Here is a 19,067-nt window from a genome sequence, read left to right as displayed (position 1 = left end):
AAGGGATATGGGAAATGCAGATATGTGATTAGTACTACTTATGCCCGTGCATTATGCAGGATTAGCAGCATCAAAGGGAGGGGATATGGGAAATGCAGGTATGTGAATAGTACTACTTATGCCCGTGCATTATGCAGGATTAGCAGCATCAAAGGGAGGGGATAGGGGTAGCATTAATAAAGAGAAGGAGTGTTAATAGTATGTAGCTGCAGTAACTAAAACCACCACGTAAACAACTAAAGTATAAACTACATAGTATCATCAGTATACTAAATATACTTTACAATAAGCTGAGTTACTAACAGTAAGTAATACATTACAATTCTACGTCGTAAAAAATATATAATATGCTTCCATCTAAACTGTATTCTCTTACATCACACGAGTCTACACCGTACTATATACTGCCATAGACAAACCCAACATTAAATTACATACTGTATTGTATACTGTATATACTGGTATAGTGTATAATAACAAATAGTACAACATTTATATGCTTAATACAATGTACAAAGTAATATATAGTATCGTAATTGTATAGTAAACATATAGCAGTGTGATACACATTAGGGTGGGTAGAATAATACATAGTGTTATATTAAAATGTATAAGTATAGGGTGGTTTATAGCAATACAGTATATAATTTAATGTTGGGTTTGTCTATGGCAGTATATAGTATGGTGTAGACTCGTGTGATGTAAGAGAATACAATAAAAAAAAATTTACCCTTCTATCTGGCAACAAAACTGACACCTTTTTACAAGGAGTCATGTTTGCATAGACCGCAATACCTGCAGTCATAATACAAACAAAAGACATAACTCTGATAATGTGCACTGTCCTTGAAGTTGATTGGTCCACACCCGAGATAGCTTTCCTTAGAGCCTAGTCTCACGTGGGTTGGACCAGATGACGGGGCAGACCCAGTGCCACGTGTCGACTTACTGACATTAATTGCCGATGCACCACCTGTGCCCCCAACTGTGCCAATTTGCTGTGCTTTAGCCACATGGCACTTCTCTCGTTGTGAGCGTCACTCCTCTGCCCTCTGTTGTTGTTGGAGGGCGACTGCCTCCAACTGCTCAGCAGCGTCTTTCACGAGCCTCCTCCACAGAGGCCGATCCTGACACCACTAATAAGAGTCATCGGCAAGTCCACTCAGCTCTACATCCTCCTGTACCACATCACTCCATCTCTTCTCTTGCCTGTGCCGTGCCCTTTTAGCCCCCTTGATCCGGCCGAACAAAAGCTGTTTAGGCATGCGGTGACTGGGCATGCGGGCTACATGACCCAGCCAACGCAGCCTTGCCTGCCAGAGGAGCTCACCGATGAGACTTTGTCCAGATCTTTTAAGGATTTGTGAGCTCACACAATCCAGCCTGGTTAAACCCAGGATGGATCGTAGGCAGGCCAGCCTAAATGTTTCCAACCGGCGAAGATGCTCCATTATGGGGGGTCCACGTTTTGCAAGCATAGAGAAGAGAGGGAATGACTGTGGCCGAGAAGACCTGAAACTTCGTGCGAAGCGACAGACCAGGTAGCTTCCACACAGCATTACGCAATCGTTTAAAAAATGCCGCTCGACTGTTTCGGAGTGAGACCACTGTCAAACCGGAGCTGGTCATGAGCACACTGCCCATGTATGGGAAACTTTATACTCTCTCCACAACTGCTCCATCACCGATTGGGAGTTGTGTGGGTTGGGTGCCCGATGGTACAAAATACCCAGGCAGGTGCTTAGTTTTGGTAGGGCTGATGGTAAGGCCCCAGCTCTTCTGAGTGAGCGGCAATTACCAGATCATCGGCATACATAACATAGTTGACCAATAGGGAGCCATCCCTTGACCACACCCAGGCACCAGCCTCCCATTGTATCTGTACCAGATGGAAATTCCTCTGGTACAGCCATCAAAAGCTTCACAAACTATGTGGTTGAAAAATATGTAAAATAATGTGGGAGCCAGAGGACATCCCTGTTGCACCCCAAGGTGAACAGGGAATGGCTCCGACTCCCGGCCACAAAGTTTTACCCGGGCCCACTCACCATCATTCATGATGAGCGTGAGCAGAGGGTCAGGGACTCCGAAAGCACGAAGAACAACCCAGAGCCCAGGCCAACTGATGGTATCATAGGCCTTGACCAGGTCAATAAAGCAGAGATGTAGGTCTTGTTGAAATTCCCTACACCTCTGCTGTAGCAAACGGACTAAAAATATGGCATCTGTGCAGGACCACCCTTTCCTGAAACCGCATTGTTGCTCGCAGTGATGCAATATTTAGCTGCTTCTGCTTCACAAAAGTATTTTGCTGAGTTGTTAATATATTTTTCAGTTTTAATATTTAATCTTTTCTCACTTCTCCGACCAAACAATCATATTTATCTTTATGTTGAGTTTCATAGTGTCGACGTAAATTGTATTCTTTGAACAGACACTATATTCTGGCATATCAGACACACAGCTCTTTCCTTGTACTGCATGAAAAAGTAATCATAAGTCCACTGTTCTTTGAATATCCTACACTCCGAGTCAATTTTTCTCTTTCTTGACATCATTGTTTCCTAGGGAGTCAAAATTGCTATTAGTAAAATACCAATATATATACAGCGCTACAAAAACAATATACCAGCAATAACTTTGCCCACACAGAGACATACAGACTGCACTGCCCATCAATGCAGTCTGATTGGGGGAACTCCGCTTTTACCCCAGGCTCACACTTGTGCGGGTGCCATTAAAAAAATAATTACACCTGCAGTTTTGTTCACAGATCGCAGTGCGATCTGCGAACTCGCATAGGAATCTGATCGCATGGGGGAGAAGACCCATGCGATCCGATTCCACTGCAGGAAAAAAGAAGGCACATGTGCCTTTTTTCTTCCGAATCTAATGCAAGTTCAGCCATACAAGCATATGGCTGAACTCGCACTGATCAGAGATCGCAACAGTATGAACCGGGGCTTACATAACATACAACATATAACCTCATACAACTGAATAGCAATCAGAATATAAATGCACTTACTGTCATTTAAATTGGGTTTCCTACTCCTCGGCTGTCTGTCACTGACCAGCACGGGAAAACAGCAGGCAGCCCCTCCAGAGATCACTCTGTTATTACCCCTCTATCATTTACTCAGCGGTGCGTGTGCTGGGGATCTACATCCCCAGCACACAGGAATCTCACTGGGAGTGGAGCCGAGGGGCAAGTGAGGGAGCTGAGGGAGGGAGAGCCAGTTAAGCAAAGCCAGGGGAGGGCTGGCAGCCTTAGGCCTGGGGGGCAAGTCCAGTCAATTGGCCCATTGAATCATTCACCAGCGCAGCCCAATGAGTGCCCACCGCCGCAGCTCAATCAGTTATCACCAGCGCAGCCAAATCAGTGCTCGCCACCGCAGCCCAATCAGTGCCCACCACCGCAGCCCAATTAGTGCTCACCAGCGCAGCCCAATTAGTGCTCACAAGCGCAGCCCAATTAGTGACCATGGGCCGGATAAATGTCATCAGCGGGCCGCATGTGGCCCGCGGGCCGTAGTTTGAGGACCCCTGCTTTAGACCCTCCCCTGACGCTCCTCCCTTAGGCACCTCCCCTCTCCGGACCCGGCAGTAGGTCACCACCAATCAAAGAGCTGTTTATATTAAAAATGTATGCATGGGCAGTGTAGAACATATTGTTCCTACCTGTAAGGAATGTGTGGAAGACCGACGGGGGGGGGGGGGTCTCAACCACTCCCAGACCCATGAAGATAAACTAGAGCAGGGTAAACATGCGAAAACCTTTGTGACTCACACCTTTGTTGAATAGTGGGAACGTTCCCATATCAAGATAGATATAGAAACGTACGAGGATGTAGGTTTGAGTGGACGTGTTTTTGGTTTTGACTACTTGTAAGATTGTGTTTGTGTGACTTACTCTTCGACGTTGTGCTATTATGTGGAAATGTGTAGGGGGCACAGGTGGTGGATCCGAGAGGCATCTCCGTCAGACCGTTACCGTCTCTCAGTGAGCTTTCGACACTTCACGTGGCCTCTAAATGCACCTGGTCTGGCACAAGCACCATGGTGACCTCACCACCATATGGTGGTAAATGGCGGCTCTTGATTTTGTTGGTGACTGGCCTACAATTAAAGACAGTCAACGTTAATAACCTGTCGCCTCAAGTTAAAAGTTGCGTAACAAATCGCACGAAATTAACCCACTATACAGGCACTAGTAACCTGGCCAACATTAATGGGTGATCCCGGCAAATTATTTATATGGTTGAGTACGTCACAGCTTCCACACAGCTTAACACAGTCGATGAAAAGATGAGTGCTATTTGTATATTGCATTCAAGTGTACTGTGTGAAGTAAAGCATAATAATTAGATTGACAGATTGGGAGCTTTGCAGAAAGGCAACGCGACACACGGCAGCCAATTTAATGGTAATGTCCAACAGTTAACATATAGAAGCAACGTATCTTCATGCATAACCTTCAAATTATGCTTCTAGATTATGAAAAAAAGCACTCTTTGAAATTAGAAAATATTTCACTACACTGCGACTGCATATTTATTGAAAGCTCATAACTTGAATGGATGACGCCTACAGCTGCATGCATTAAAAACTCCACTCACACCTCCATATCCACAAACTCCTGCGGGTCGCCACGCTCTCCTTCACAGTCCGAATGCTCCTCCTGCTTCACGCTACCTGCATCCACATGGAGGTCGTGTCCTGGAGTAGAATCTTCTTCACTTTGGGCCTTCACTTTTTCACTTTACACTTCCACTCCTGGCCATGTATCCAAGCTGGAATTGTATTCTGGCTATTGTGTTACGAGATACTCATTGTGGCACTGACTCTCACGTTCATTTCAAACTGTGCTCTCCTTGTAGATTTCTTTACGCGTTTTTGGTAAAAAAGAAAAAAACACTTTAAATGATTTCCAAAACACAGTTTACTTAAAGGTTTTTTTTACGTGTATTCTCTGGATGAACCTGTAAACGCCTTACCATACGCAATACACCTGAAGAACTCTGTGCGTGTTCTTTAGTGTACGTCAAGATTTTATGACTGCAAATTAATTCCGAGACAGTGCACAGTCGTCATGTCCCGTGGACGAGGCGAGTTATGCTCTTGGCGAGGTCACTAACCAGAGATAGGGAGGCGCTGACATCACCCACTTGTGACTTTGAGGTGACTTCTCCTGAGGGCGCTTATATATATTTAAATAAACATGTGGTAAGCAATGTGGGATACCGATGTACACAGACATGAAAAAGATCAGCAGACAAGACATCTCGTTCATTTATCGGTTTTTCTCCATGAAACAAATGGATATTTTATACAAACTATAAATCCCACGGCCTTCTGCGAGTCCATAATTAATGCTGCATTGATTCAGTGCAAGCCAACTGTGGACCGGTTTCGGTGTAGTGTCTCAATAGTAGTCAGGCTTGCTTCAACCGATGGTTGTGAACATCCAGATGTTAATCAACAAGGACCATTTCTTGTCCTCGTTCGCCAAAATATATATAAGACGTCATACAAAATTATTAGTGATGTTGTGGAAAATGCATCTCCTAGATGTGCTCTGCCTTGTAACTGAATACAAATCTGTAACAAAAATGCATTTAAAAGTGCTCTTAAAATTATCTCCTTGCTATGAAACAGATCCGCAGACACATTTTTCATTTATCGGTCTCTCCACGAAACAAAGAAATGTTTTACACAGACTATAAATAGCACAGCCTTCTGAGAGTGCATCATTGATTTAGTGCAAGCCACCTGTGGACCCTTATTGGTGTACAGTTTGTCAACAGCAGCCGGGCTTGCTTCAACCAATGGTTACGAACATCCAGATGTTAATCAGCAAGGAGCATTTCTAGTCGTAGTTCGACAAAATCTATATAAGCACGTAATACAAAATTATAATTCGTTTTGTGGAGAATGTATCTCCTATTCTTTGGATCTTTCGGTAAAGCCACGTAGATAGAACAAATAATAAAATAATAACAATCTTGATTTGAAGCTTTCGTGACTGCAGGAATCCATACTCTTTGGTTCTTTCGGTAAAGTCACGTAGTTAAAAATAAAATAAATCACGTTTAGATCTCAACACAAGCGGTAATCATCAGGCAAAGGAGTCAGCCTCTCAAGGCAAACTGTTTATAAGGGTTTGGGGATGGGAGTAGCCCAATTGTAACAACAACACCAGAAGGCACGGGCGGTGCCCGAGTGTCGTTGCAGCAACAATGCCAATGCAGCAACAAATGCCAATGAAGCAACAATGCCAAACGCTGGAGATGCGGGGGGGGAATTAACTCGGAAAAATAGACTAGTACCAGGCAGATATGATGGAACTGTCACGGCATCTCTTGAGAAAGGTGAGAGACTCGATCATGTGAGCCTTCTTGTCTCAAGTCTGTTAAAAGCTGTAACAGATGTTAGAGCTCTAACAAATGTTAGAGCTTTTAACAGACGACGAGACAAGAAGGCTCACATGATCGAGTCTCTCACCTTTCTGAAGAGATGCCGCGACAGTTGCTGCATCATATCTTCCGGGTCCTAGTCTATTTTTAAATCCTTTATATTAAGTTCACTTGCTTGCTTGCATGCTTGCTTGCTTGCTTGTTTACGACCGTGCAAATCTTTCGGTCGTTTTTTAACCCACTTCCCGTGATCCAATCAAGCTGACATTTTGCACACAGACTTGTTGTGCGTGACAATTCATTTTCGTGAAAAAAAAATTTCCTAAATTTTACACTGTTTAGGGGAAAATAAATAAATATGTAATTCCCAATTGCTTAATGGTGGCAGACAATCATCTGACCCATAGGTGGCAACCATCTCAAGCCAGAGGACGAGAGGACTCTAGCCGCCCGTTTCATGATGACGCAAATGTTGACTAACCACATGGCATGAAATCCCTGCCCCCACACTGTACAGTGGAGACTATTTATACAGCAGTTAAATTGAAGCCGCCAGGTTCTTGAAAGTGGTAAAACGGGTCAACGCTAGTGCCCTCGGGAATATACGGGGCATGTCAAGAGGTGATCTTTCATTTTTAAATCCTTTATATTAACTTCACTTGCTTGCTTACTCAAGAAAAACAGAAATGAATAATAAAATGAAACCGATGCCACGCATATAAAGGATTTATAGTGAAAAACTTTGTTTTTACGGGTTAATTTTTTCCGAGTTAATTTCCCCCCCGCATCCCCAGCGTTTGGCATTATTGCAGCATTGGCATTGTTGCATCATTGGCATTGTTGTTGCATTGGCACTCATGCACCACCCATGCTCCTGGTGCTGTGATACACTTTGGCTACGCCCATCCCCAAACCCTTATAAACAGTTTTCCTTTAGAGGCTGACTCCTTTGCCTGATGACGACCGCTTGTGTTGCGATCGAAACGTCGTGATTTGTTTTATTTTATTTCTAACTACGTGACTTTACCGAAAGAACCAAAGAGTATGGATTCCTGCCATCACGAAAGCTTCAAATCAAGGTAATAGTCTACATTATAGACTGCCTAGTACACTCACCCAGCTTAATAACCATTGCTACAGTCTATATTATATACTGTTTAACACGTAGGCTTTCGCGACAAATATCATACATAAGAGGTTTTTTTTGGGTTAGATCACGTAAATATATAAATGTATCGTTAAAACCTGCCACCACCCATAGCCAACTAGTCAGGGTTGTCATGTAAAACCAAATGCCAATTCGTCACGAGTGCAGCACACCGGTGTGTTGGAGAGCCAAGCTACAACATTCACAATCTGAGTACGACGTTTCGCCAGTAATTACAACTAGCTTCATCAATAGTAAATACTGGCGAAATGTCGTACTCAGATTGTAAATGTTGTGACTTGGTACTCCAACACACTGGTGTGCTGTACCTGGCAGCCCTTTGATTGGTGGAAAACCAACCACCGTCAGGTTGAGCTGCCCTACACTTACATTATCATTAGCTGCTGACATTTGGGCTACGCCCATTTCAAACCCCTTATAAACAGTGGAAGCCAATCCCCCTTTTCCTGAAAACAACCGCTTGTGTTGCGATCGAAACGTCGTAGTTTTTTGTTATTTTCTTTGAACCTATCTACGTGACTTTACCGAAAAACCCAAGAATGTAAGGATTTTTCAACATCGCCGTGCCAGGCGCGCTGAGAGGCTTGCGGAGCCCCAATGCGGTTTCAGGAAAGGGCAGTCCTGTACAGATGCCATATTTTCTGTCCGTTTGCTGCAGCATAGATGTAGAGAATTCCAACGAAAACCTACATCTCTGCTTTATTGACCTATGATACCATCAGTAGGCCTTGGCTCTGACACTCTCTCACAATCATTAAGGACCTTCATGATGGCGAGCGGGCCCGGGTAAAACTATGCGGCCGGGAGTCGGAGCCATTCCCCGTCACCTTGGGGTGCGACAGGGATGTCCTCTGGCTCCCAAATTATTTAACATATTTTTCGACCACAGTTGGTCAAGACTTTGATGGCTGTCCCAGAAGAATTCTCATCTGGTACAGATACAATGAGAGGCTGATCGATGCCTGGGTGCGGTCAAGGGATGGCTTCCCTATTGGTCAACCACATTATGTATGCCAATGATCTGGTAATTGCCACTCACTCAGAGGAGGAGTTGGAGGTGCTCCTGCTGAACCTGGAGCGTGCCACTTAGAGGTGGGGCCTTACCATCAGCCCCACCAAAACTAAGCACCTGCCTGGGTATTTTGTACCATCGGGCACTCAACCCACACAACTCCCAATCGGTGATGGGGCAGTTGTGGAGAGAGTGGAGAGTTTCCCATACCTGGGCAGTGTGCTCATGACTGGCTCCGGTTGGACAGCGGAGGTCTCATTCCGAATCAGTCATGTGGCATCATAATTTTATCGGTTGCGGTACGCTGTGCGGAAGCTACCTGGTCTGTCGCTCCACTCGAAGCTTCAGGTGTTCTCGGCCACGGTCATTCCCTCCCTTCTCTACGCTTGCGAAACGTAGACTCCCCTAATGGAGCATCTTCGCCGGTTGGAAACATTTAGGCTGGCCTGCCTTCGATCCATCCTGGGTTTAATTCGGCTGGATTGTGCGAGCTCATAAATCTTTCAAAGACCTGCCAGCGGGCGTTCGACACTTCACGTGGCCTCAAGGTGCACATAGCCTGGCACAAGCGTCGTTGTGACGTCACCGCCGCTGAGTGGCGAATGGCGGTTGTTGTGTCTTCTTACTAACTGTTGAGTTAGCGACTTCCGAGGTGCTGCGTTCCTTGTACCGAAAATACCTCAGGTCCCCCGCAGGGGCGCTGGGTCAGCATATGTAGAACACACAGTGCTCTCGGCTGCTTAATCAGTCTCTCTTCACCGCTGAGGTCGTTGCAGAGTTGGCAGGATGGTCACGATGTCGGCAGTGCCCGTGCTGGCAGGGATGATGGGTCCCGCTGTCTGCGTCGATGTGTGTGATGATCCCATCACCAGACATCGCTCGAAGCTCGTCCTCTCGATGCCGTGCGTCACCCCCCTTGGCACCAAACACTGTTGATCCTTGTAGACTGTGGAGCGACTTGGAGAGACAGTGCCTTTCGTATTCCCCCCCACCCCTCTTCAAGAGAGTCCCTTTCCAGTTGTATGTACGACTCGTGCTGCACAGAGGACACGCTACAGATCAAGTTATCTCGTTCCGTGTCAGTCTCGGATCCAACCCTCAACTAAACTTCGCCTGTCAGTTGTAATTTAAAGGGGCACTCTCAAGAATAGTGGTTGCACCAGTTTTCCCTCTAAGGGTTTACTTTGATCAGAGCACAATCAGAACGATGGTCACTCTATGATCGTACGTGTTGGTTGTACACAGCGACCTCGCCACCGGGAATAGTAATGCTACTGCACTCTTCCCCACGTTTGTATTGTAATACTGCGAGCACCAGCCTTGGCTGGCAGCCTCTGTCAATGAAACCTCTCCGTGATGCGTGGCTTCTGCTGATGCAGAGCACCCTATGAATTTGTTAATCACGAGGGCTATCCCTGGAGCCTGCCACTCGCAGTACTTCGTTTTTCGTATGGCATTGTGAAAAGCAAAAGTTTTATTTTTAATGATCGTCATAAATGAATGCAAAGGTTCCTCATCCAGTCCAATGATGTGGTTGACGCAGTGTGGATTTCAGCGATACCGCCAGGATGTGCATGGATGGAGCATTCATCGGTGATGTGCTTGATGGTTTGGACTTCTCCACAGTTGCAGTTAGGTGATTCTTTGAACAGTACTGATTTATGTTCTTGTATTCTTGCTTATCTGAATTTTTCCACCTCAGGTTTTTTCTTTTCACAAAGGGGTAGCTGTTTCCTTTTGAAGTCGCTTGGGCTGTTTGTTGTCCGGATGTCTGTATTACCGCCATGTTTCCATTCATATTTTGGGCAGGGTTCCCCACGCTCCCATCACGGGTTAGAAGTGTTACAATTTTTCGCATCAGACTTGCGGTCTCTCAAAAAGAGGCACTGACTTTGAAGTCGTGACCTATTGTGCACGGGTGTGCTTGCTGTCGCCATGTTTTCCATCCTCTCAACATGAGTTGGAAGTAAAAAAATGTACACCTCTAATAGCTTAGAACCATACCACTTTCTGCAGTTTTGACTCTGCAAGCGACTCAAAGTATGTTTTTAGCAGACTTCACAGCACTCACGTCGCAGTTTGGAATTCTTGCGTGGTATTTGATATATTAGGGGGAGGCGCCCCCTGCATACATAATTTACTGCTACCATGTGCTGTTAGCTACTGGAAGACAAAGGCGGTTGGTGAGCCTCTGATCCCGTGGAATACATTATCTTGGTCGCGTGTGATTGACATACTTCGCATTGTATCTGTTCTGAATAACCCTAGGCCTAATACTTTCATAATTATGATTTGGCTCATGCTTAACCAAGATTTGTGGTATACCATAGTTGTTACCAAGGATATTCCGAGGGTTTTATTCACCTTTGTGCCCTGTCTGTATCACGAGGGATCCGTGCTTCTTATTCTCAAGATATCCTAAGCTTCAAACCTTACTGTTGTATTTAAAAAAACCCAGTCAGCTCATGATGATTAACTGCCCTTGGGTGGATATTGCTCTCCAATGGTGGTTCTTGACCCCTGCTATTTCCGTCTTGTTTGTTTTATTTGGGGGATGTTTCCTTTATGGCGGCCTTCTTTTAAAGTCAACTGTGTATTACCCGCAGAATCTCATTAGCCCCCCGTGGGTTTGCCGTTTTTTATTACATTTTATGACTTCCCCAGCAGGCTTGTGAGTAATTATCCTCTAGCTGTCTTTTGTGTGGCAAGGGAGGAGGCGGGGGGGACTCTCCGTCGCCCAGCGCAACATCCCGATCAAAATTATTACAAGAAATAGGCAGAATCACTCTTAGCATAATTTTTTGGAAAAAGCATATATACAACATGCTGTTCAAGTGTTTGTGATGAGATATGAAACTTCATATTGCTGAGGCGATTAAGCAAGCACCAGATAAATACTAATATTATGAAAACATTGTGAATGCTTGGAAGCTTATTGGCTATGGCTCCTGGATAGAGATCTACCCAACCCGCAGGTCCGCAAATACTGGCCGCTCTTCCTTTGCAGGTTTGAACCTGGAAATTGAGTGTTCAACTTAACATTATTTTAATTAAAGGCCTGTGACAAAGGTGAATTTATTGGAGCTTCATTGTCAAGCTTACACATCTACAGCATCTCCATTTGACTTTGTATTGTCTAAGAAGTCCACCCACACCTCCACTTCCACAAACTGCTCGGAGTTGCCATGCTCTGCCTCAAAGTCAAAATTCTCCTCCTGCTTCACGTTGCCTCCATCAATGTAAAGGTGCGATTTTGGAGTTGAATCTTCATTTTCACATTTTACCGTCACTTCTTCGCTCTTCACCATCACTTCTTCACATTTCACCTTCACTTCATCACTCTTCACCATCACTTCTTCACATTTTACCTTCACTTCTTCACTCGTCACCATCACTTCACATTTCACCTTGATACATTTCATAGTGTCCAAGCTGGAATTAACTTCTGGTTCTTTTATCAGGAGGGATGGGCTCATTGCAGCACTTTGACTTTCACAAGTCGATTTCAGACTACACTCCTTGGGGATGTTCTGATGCCTGTGTGTCTTCTGGTGTCTATGAAGATGTGGTGACTGTGCAAACGCCTTCCCGCACAGAGTGCACCTGAAGGGTTTCTCTCCTGTGTGTGTTCTCTGGTGCATTCTAAGATAAAATGAAATTGAAAATGTCCTCCCACACACACTGCACTTGAAGGGTTTCTCTCCTGTGTGTGTTCTCTGGTGTATTTTAAGATTAAATGAACTTGAAAATGCCTTCTCACACAAACTGCACTTGAAAGGTTTCTCTCCTGTGTGTGATCTCTGGTGTTCTTTAACATGTGATGACCGTGCAAACGCCTTCCCGCACAGAGTGCACTTGAAGGGTTTCTCTCCTGTGTGTGTTCTCTGGTGTCTCTGAAGAACTGATGACTTTGCAAATGCCTTCTCACACACAGTGCACCGGAAGGGTTTCTCTCCTGTGTGTGTTCTCTGGTGTTTTTTAAGAGTAGATGAATCTGAAAATGCCTTCCCACACACACTACACCTGAAGGGTTTCTCTCCTGTGAGAGTTCTCTGGTGCTGTGTCAAATTTTCAGTACGATCCGTGCTGTTTGCATACTGGTGGTCGCAATGTTTCCTTTTTGTACCGAGCTGCGCTGAGTGCCTTTGCTCCATCAAGCCAATTCTACAGAACAAGCGTCAGCTGCAGACAGAAAAAACATATCCATACCATCTACATCAGTATCGAGGCAGAGAGGAATAAATACAGTCACCCTTGAATTGCACGTCTAGACTTATTAATATCACACGGGCTGTCAAGGCACACAGTGAGAGGGCAAGTTGTCAGAAACCTGCCCGGAAGCCCTAGTATCTTCAAAATGAAAGTTTACCCAAAACTCCAAGCACTCAATTTAGAAAAATTCAGCTAACATAGCGAAGGGTGTTGAAAATAATACTTTATATTATGCATAGATTTATATTCTTTGGGTCTTTTGGTAAAGGCACATAGATAGAAAAAATATAAAATAATAAAAATAATAAATATCACAACGTTTCGATCGCAACACAAGCAATTGTCATCAGGTGAGAGCTGCTGAGGTAGGAAAAAATATATGGCGGCAGAGCTAAGGCAGGGATTTAGAAAGGTTTGAGATGGGTGGAGCCCAAGGGTCAGTGGGCGGGGCAAGAGATGAGATTTTCATGTAAACGTAAGATAGGAGAAATCTTGATAAACTAAGTTGTGGGGGTGGCCATTGTATTGTGAGAGATTAGCATGTCAATGTAAGAAATTTGCTTTTAAATGTAAGCTAGGGAGTTCTCGGACATCGCCACATGGAGGTGCATAAATTAATGTTCAATCGAAACTTGCAGGTGCGAAGCCAGGCTCAGATTTGATTAAATGCTCGGATGAACAGATGTAACTTCAGCTGCATGTGCGGAGATATTTTCCTGACCGTATCCATTCTCATAAAAAGTTCCAGAGGAAAACTAAAATAAACTATTCTTTTGATGTAACCTCCTTGTTCAATGGTTAATATACTTTACTGCAAATACAAACTTGACACTGTCACACACTGGCATGGTAAAAAGGCGGTTGCGTGTCCAGAACCATGCCTGGCCGCCTTCATCTGCTCTGTATTATTGCTTCCTCACTTCACCATGTAATTCATTTAAGATCAATCAACATAGCAGAGGCCCACAATAAATTCAGCTTTCACTTATCAATCGTGTTTGTTTTAGACAATAATCAATCTATTTGTTGAGTTCATAATGCAGTGAAATAACCGCACCACCACTCCCTACAAAGATAAACTCTTAAATACACGTACATTTCACATGGATCATTATAACATATTAAAAAAAAACACACTATTCATGAAGAATTGGAAGTAACCTTATCACAGTGCTAATACCATGATAGGTGCAATTGACCGCCATGTAAGTGGCTTTAAATTTGTCTCATATGGATTAGACCTTGGCGATGGACACTCACTGCTTTACCGAATAAACCAAAGAGTATGGATCCTTGCAGTCACACAAACTTGAAATTTAGAACTCACACCTTTGTATGGAGCAAAAGTCCTAGGCACCTTCCACACATGATAATAGGTTTTCCCCTTTTTTTCTGGCAACAAAACAGGTGTTAAAATGTTAAAACACCAAACTGAAACCTTTTACAAGGAATCATGTCTGCATTAACCACAATGCATGATGAAATATATGCATTGTCTTTAAACTGATTGGTCCACACCAGAGACAGCTTTCTTTTGAGCCTCGTCTTAAACGGTGTTAGACCAGAGGACGCCAAAAGGCGTACAGCACCAAGACAATGCACCATCAGAGTAATGAGAGCTCGGGGTGAGCATCTACATCATGGGACCTCCTTTGCCAGTACCAAACACAGTGTTACACAGTCTAATGAAAGAATGCTGCTCAACTAATTTCAAGTGATACATTGGCTGCCAAACCACAGCTGGTCATGAACACATTAACCAACTATGGGAGCTCCTCCAACACATGGAGAACTGCATGATTATTAATGGAGAGTTGAGCAGGTGCAGTTGTTGATGACATTCAATTCCCAGGCAGGTGATTTTTTTGTGGAACATTTTCAAGGCCCCATTTCATGATGGAATTATCAAGCCACAGAACAAGATTCCCTAATTCCATCTCATTAAGTAGCCATTACCAGATCATCAGCAGATGTAACATTGTTGACCAGCAGGGAACGATCCTTTAACTATAACCAGGCATCGATTCGTGTATGATTGTAACCCTAACGAATGCAATGGTTTTGAAATGACCATTGGGATCTTCTCAAACTACATAGTTATTGAGCTGCTATGTAATGTAATGCATGGGGCCAGGGTGAATTTCTGTCACAAGCCAAGTTGAACAGGAAATGGCTCCGACTCCTGGTCACGCAACTTTAGACGGGGCTGCCCAAAATCAAACAAATCTTTAAATGTGAGCAGAGGCATTGATTATTTAATCAAATAACTACCCGGAGCCCCAATCCTCTTTATGGTACTATAGGCGTTAATTAAGAGTGCAGAGATCTAGTTTATGTTGAAAATCCATCCACCTCTGCTGTAGTCAATAGACAGAAAATACAGCAGCAGGAACATCAGGATCGTTTCCACTATCAACTCACCTACCTACAAACAGGCCCATTTTCTGTCTGATACCTTGCTTCCATTCACTGGCAAGACTACCTCATCAGTACGTAACTCAGCTCACTTGGTCTCTCTAATGAAGTGCATTTCACTGTCCCCAGATGATTTTCTCGTCAGCTTTGATGTCGTCTCTCTGTTCACCAAGGTTCCTATGCCTGACACCTTAGCAATAATTGAAGATGGAGTCCAACATGGACTGAATCCTGATGTTCCTACTCTGGTTAGGCACTGCCTTACCGATACTTACTTCACCTAGAATGGTACTTTCTACAAACAAAATTAAGGTACCTCATGGGTCCCCCCTTATCACCAGTGATAGCAAATTTTTTCATGGAGAAATTTGAAAAAGATGCCATCCAGACATCCACCCTATGTCCTTCCTTGAGATATGTAGATGACACTTTCATCATTTGGCCACATAGCCTGCCAGCATTGAACCAATTTCTCAACCACATTAATTTCATACACCCATCCATCAAATTCACCATGGAAGTGGAGAAGGATGGTAAGCTACCATTCCTGGATGTTTTGTTTGAGAAGAGGTCGAATGGCTTGTTGGGACACTGTCTACAGGAAATCCACCCACACAGATTCCTATCTGAAACCTGATTCCCACCACCACCTGGCACAGAAGAATTCCCTCATCAAAACACTACACCATAGGGCCCACTGCATTCCTGACCAACACCACCTAGCCAGTGAACTGGAACCCGTACACCAGGCCCTCAAGATGAATGGATACTCGGACCGCATTATTCGCAAAGCTGCTTCTCCAACCATGGAGAAACAACCCACTGAGACGTCGATCAAAACCATCATGTTACCATACATAGCAGGTGTTACCAAAAAGATTTCCAAAATCTTAAACAAACACAAGATCCAGGTCCGAATAAATACATTACACAAAATCAGTGATCTAATCCCATCTGTGAAGGATGTCATTCCTGACATGCAATATCCTGGAGTTGACAAATTAAGTTGCACCTGTGGTGGCTGTTACATTGGGGAAACGAAACGACATATATCAGACCGTGTTCGCGAACACATGGCAGATCTGAAACATGGTAGAACCAATACCTCTGCCGTTGCTGATCATTGTTATAACGCTATGGGCTCGCATGATATTGTTTTTTTCCCGAGACCAAGGTACTCTGCAAACCATCGGGCTACTATCAAAGGTTTGTTCATGAAGCCATCCAGATATATAAACATAGACATAACTTCAACCGAGAAGATGGATACAAATTGAGCAATCATTGGAAGGATGTTTTTAACGAGGTAAAACCCTAACTGCTTTGTATTGGTTGTCATCTATCATATCTGCCGGGTATTACTATACCACGCAGCGCTCGCCCTCCCCCTACCCCACACCGCCAACCAACCCTCTCCCCGCCCCCTTGCTCCTCCCCCCTTTCTTACCTATATAACCTCTTACCATGGCAATTCTCTCTCCCATTTCAGCAAAAAAATTCTTGCTGTGGTTTTCCCACCTGATCATGATGACTGTTTGTGTTGCAATCGAAACGTCGTGATTTCATTCATTTTATACCTACGAATCTATATTGCATTCACTCACACACTCACTATTTACTCTTCATGCTTATTAACTTTAACCTCCACCTATACTGTTCCTAGCGGAAAACGTGCGCTTCTCTTCAAAGCCAATTACAATCATTTATGCGATTGGTACAAGTTCTGCAATGGCCCCACCTAGAAATAATGAAACTCCTTAACACAAAGTTAGACAGCATGCTGCCTGTGCTGCACCTACAGCTAATGAATCTCCTGAACACTAAGAAGAGCATGTTGCTAGGGCTGCGATGTCTGCACCTATTGATATTGCCACTCCTGAACACCAAGAAACAAGACAGCATGCTGCCAGTGCTGCCATGGCTGCACCTACAGCCAAATAATCTCCTGCCATTGGTTCCATGTCTACTTCTTGCAGCTACTGCAATTAATGACCATCCCGAGCCTATTCATGTATTTATACCTGCCAACACTATCGATGCAAGCCAATGCCGAAGCATAAGTTCGATATTTTGGCACCAACCAACTCATCACGACATCTGGCTACATGCCCACATTTAAAGTGCAGGGCCAGGTACATAATCGCATTGGCAGTCTGCTGCCACTAGCTAATGACCTACCTACATTACCACAGATCTACTTGCATGTCTGACAATACTAGACAGGCTCACCAGCACTGCAAAAATGTCATCAACACCAAGATGCAAGTCCTATTGCTGTGGAAAGACATGCTCCACTAAACTCCACATGGTCAACATGAGTACCGCTTAAATGCATTCACACCATCTTAAGTCGCTGTCTTTCTGACTGCTGAACAACATGTCACTCAAGGCATCGCCTTGCAACTGAGGACCAAATACCCTACACAGAAATAAAACACACCGATCCAATTATGCTCTTAAATATCGACTGATTTTCTGGCAAGGTGATGATGGCTACAATTTCCTACCTCGCCAAACTGCTGTCGACATGTATGCCAAAATTGAAGCTTTTTTCGATTAAACCCACCAGATGGCAAAACATCCAACAATGTCTATCCTTAAGCTCTCCAAGTGCAACAAATTTAAAAGCTGTCCTCATGATTAAACAAACAAGCCCTGTGATTGTATAATACAACCAAGAACCCGTGACAATATACACACATTTACAGACTTAATTGCCAGAATTCAATAATTCTAATAAAGCCAGCATTGCAAGACATTACTCTTAATGTTTGATTACTCAGACTTGTGCGAAGCCGGGTAACTTAGTTATTACTGAATACAATACTTCCGATGATGTTTGTGCATGAGTGAAAAGTGGCAGTGCAATGGTTCGCGTGCTGCGCTATAAACCCAGCGACCTAATTTATATTCCCACAGAGCCAAGCCACAACATTTGGCTGTCGCCTGTTGAAGCTGGTGGGAATTACTGGCGAACGCCGTATTCTGATGGTAAATGTTGTGGCTTGGCTCTCCAACACACAAGCGGTGTGCTGTACTAGTGACGAACTGACCACATTCTGTTTATGTGACAACCCTTACTAGTTGGCTGTGTCGGGTGGTGGCGGGTTCAACGACACCTTGAAAATTTACGCGATCTAACCCAAACAAACCTGTATTACGGATGTATATTGGAGTTTTCGTGTCTCTCTCCCCGTGGTCGCGTGGAATTTCTTCCGGATCCTCCGGTTTTCCCCTGCACATTAAGAGTCAACATCACCACGTGTTTAGAGTATTTGACCGATATTCATTTCCACACGTTGATAATCCACTTTGTTGTGGGCAGGTCGCTTCTGAAAGAGAGCGGAATAGTTCAAGTGGGCTTGGCCTGGAAAAATAAAACTGTATAAATAATTAAAAGATACAAAGTTTCAAAGTAGTGAGCCAGGTGAAGACAAATTAAACCTAAGCAGAGAATTAAAGCAAATGCAATCTGGCGAGGGCAGGAGGCAAGGCCCCACATGTCTAGGCCCCGCGTTGCATTATTCCAACCTGGACATCGATTCCATACTCGCTGCTCCTCAATTGATATCCCTATGAGAGAAAGACGGAGCGAGGCTCTACCTGGGTAAACAACAACAACCACGACAACAAAAACCACGATGTGAAATTCTCACCACGGATCTCAGTAAGCGCGCGCGCGGATCGGCAGCTTCCTGGTATCTCGTGACGTCACGCGGCAGCACGAGGTGACATGACGTCACTAGCGGGGTACACCTCCCCCTCGCGTTTCACTCTGATGAGGTAATGCAATGGTGACGTCATCGAACGAGGTTAGAGTTCAAGTGTATTAAGATTCCTATTC

The 19,067-nt window shown here is 44.3% G+C and overlaps 1 protein-coding gene across 2 annotated transcripts in view; it reads right to left on the bottom strand.

The window, feature by feature from the left end:
• The window catches only part of LOC144953562 (uncharacterized), a 25,700-nt gene extending 6,633 nt beyond the window's left edge, over nucleotides 1–19,067 (bottom strand). The window contains exons 1-3 of one of the 2 annotated variants that reach the window (XM_078884142.1): nucleotides 18,880–19,067; nucleotides 18,376–18,458; nucleotides 9,596–12,778 (exon numbers count right to left, since the gene is read on the bottom strand). In XM_078884142.1, coding sequence (XP_078740268.1) covers nucleotides 11,695–12,750 — 1,056 coding nt within the window. In that variant the 5' untranslated portion in view covers nucleotides 12,751–12,778; nucleotides 18,376–18,458; nucleotides 18,880–19,067 and the 3' untranslated portion in view covers nucleotides 9,596–11,694. Of the gene's footprint in view, nucleotides 1–9,595; nucleotides 12,779–18,375; nucleotides 18,459–18,879 lie in introns of those variants that run through there. The other variant, XR_013640831.1, reaches the window with a different exon arrangement.

This window comes from Lampetra fluviatilis, chromosome 78 (genome assembly GCF_964198595.1).
Source record: "Lampetra fluviatilis chromosome 78, kcLamFluv1.1, whole genome shotgun sequence".
Taxonomy (NCBI): Eukaryota; Metazoa; Chordata; class Hyperoartia; order Petromyzontiformes; family Petromyzontidae; genus Lampetra; species Lampetra fluviatilis.
Note: the sequence above shows the minus strand (reverse complement) of the source record. Positions and strands in the feature narration are given on the sequence as shown.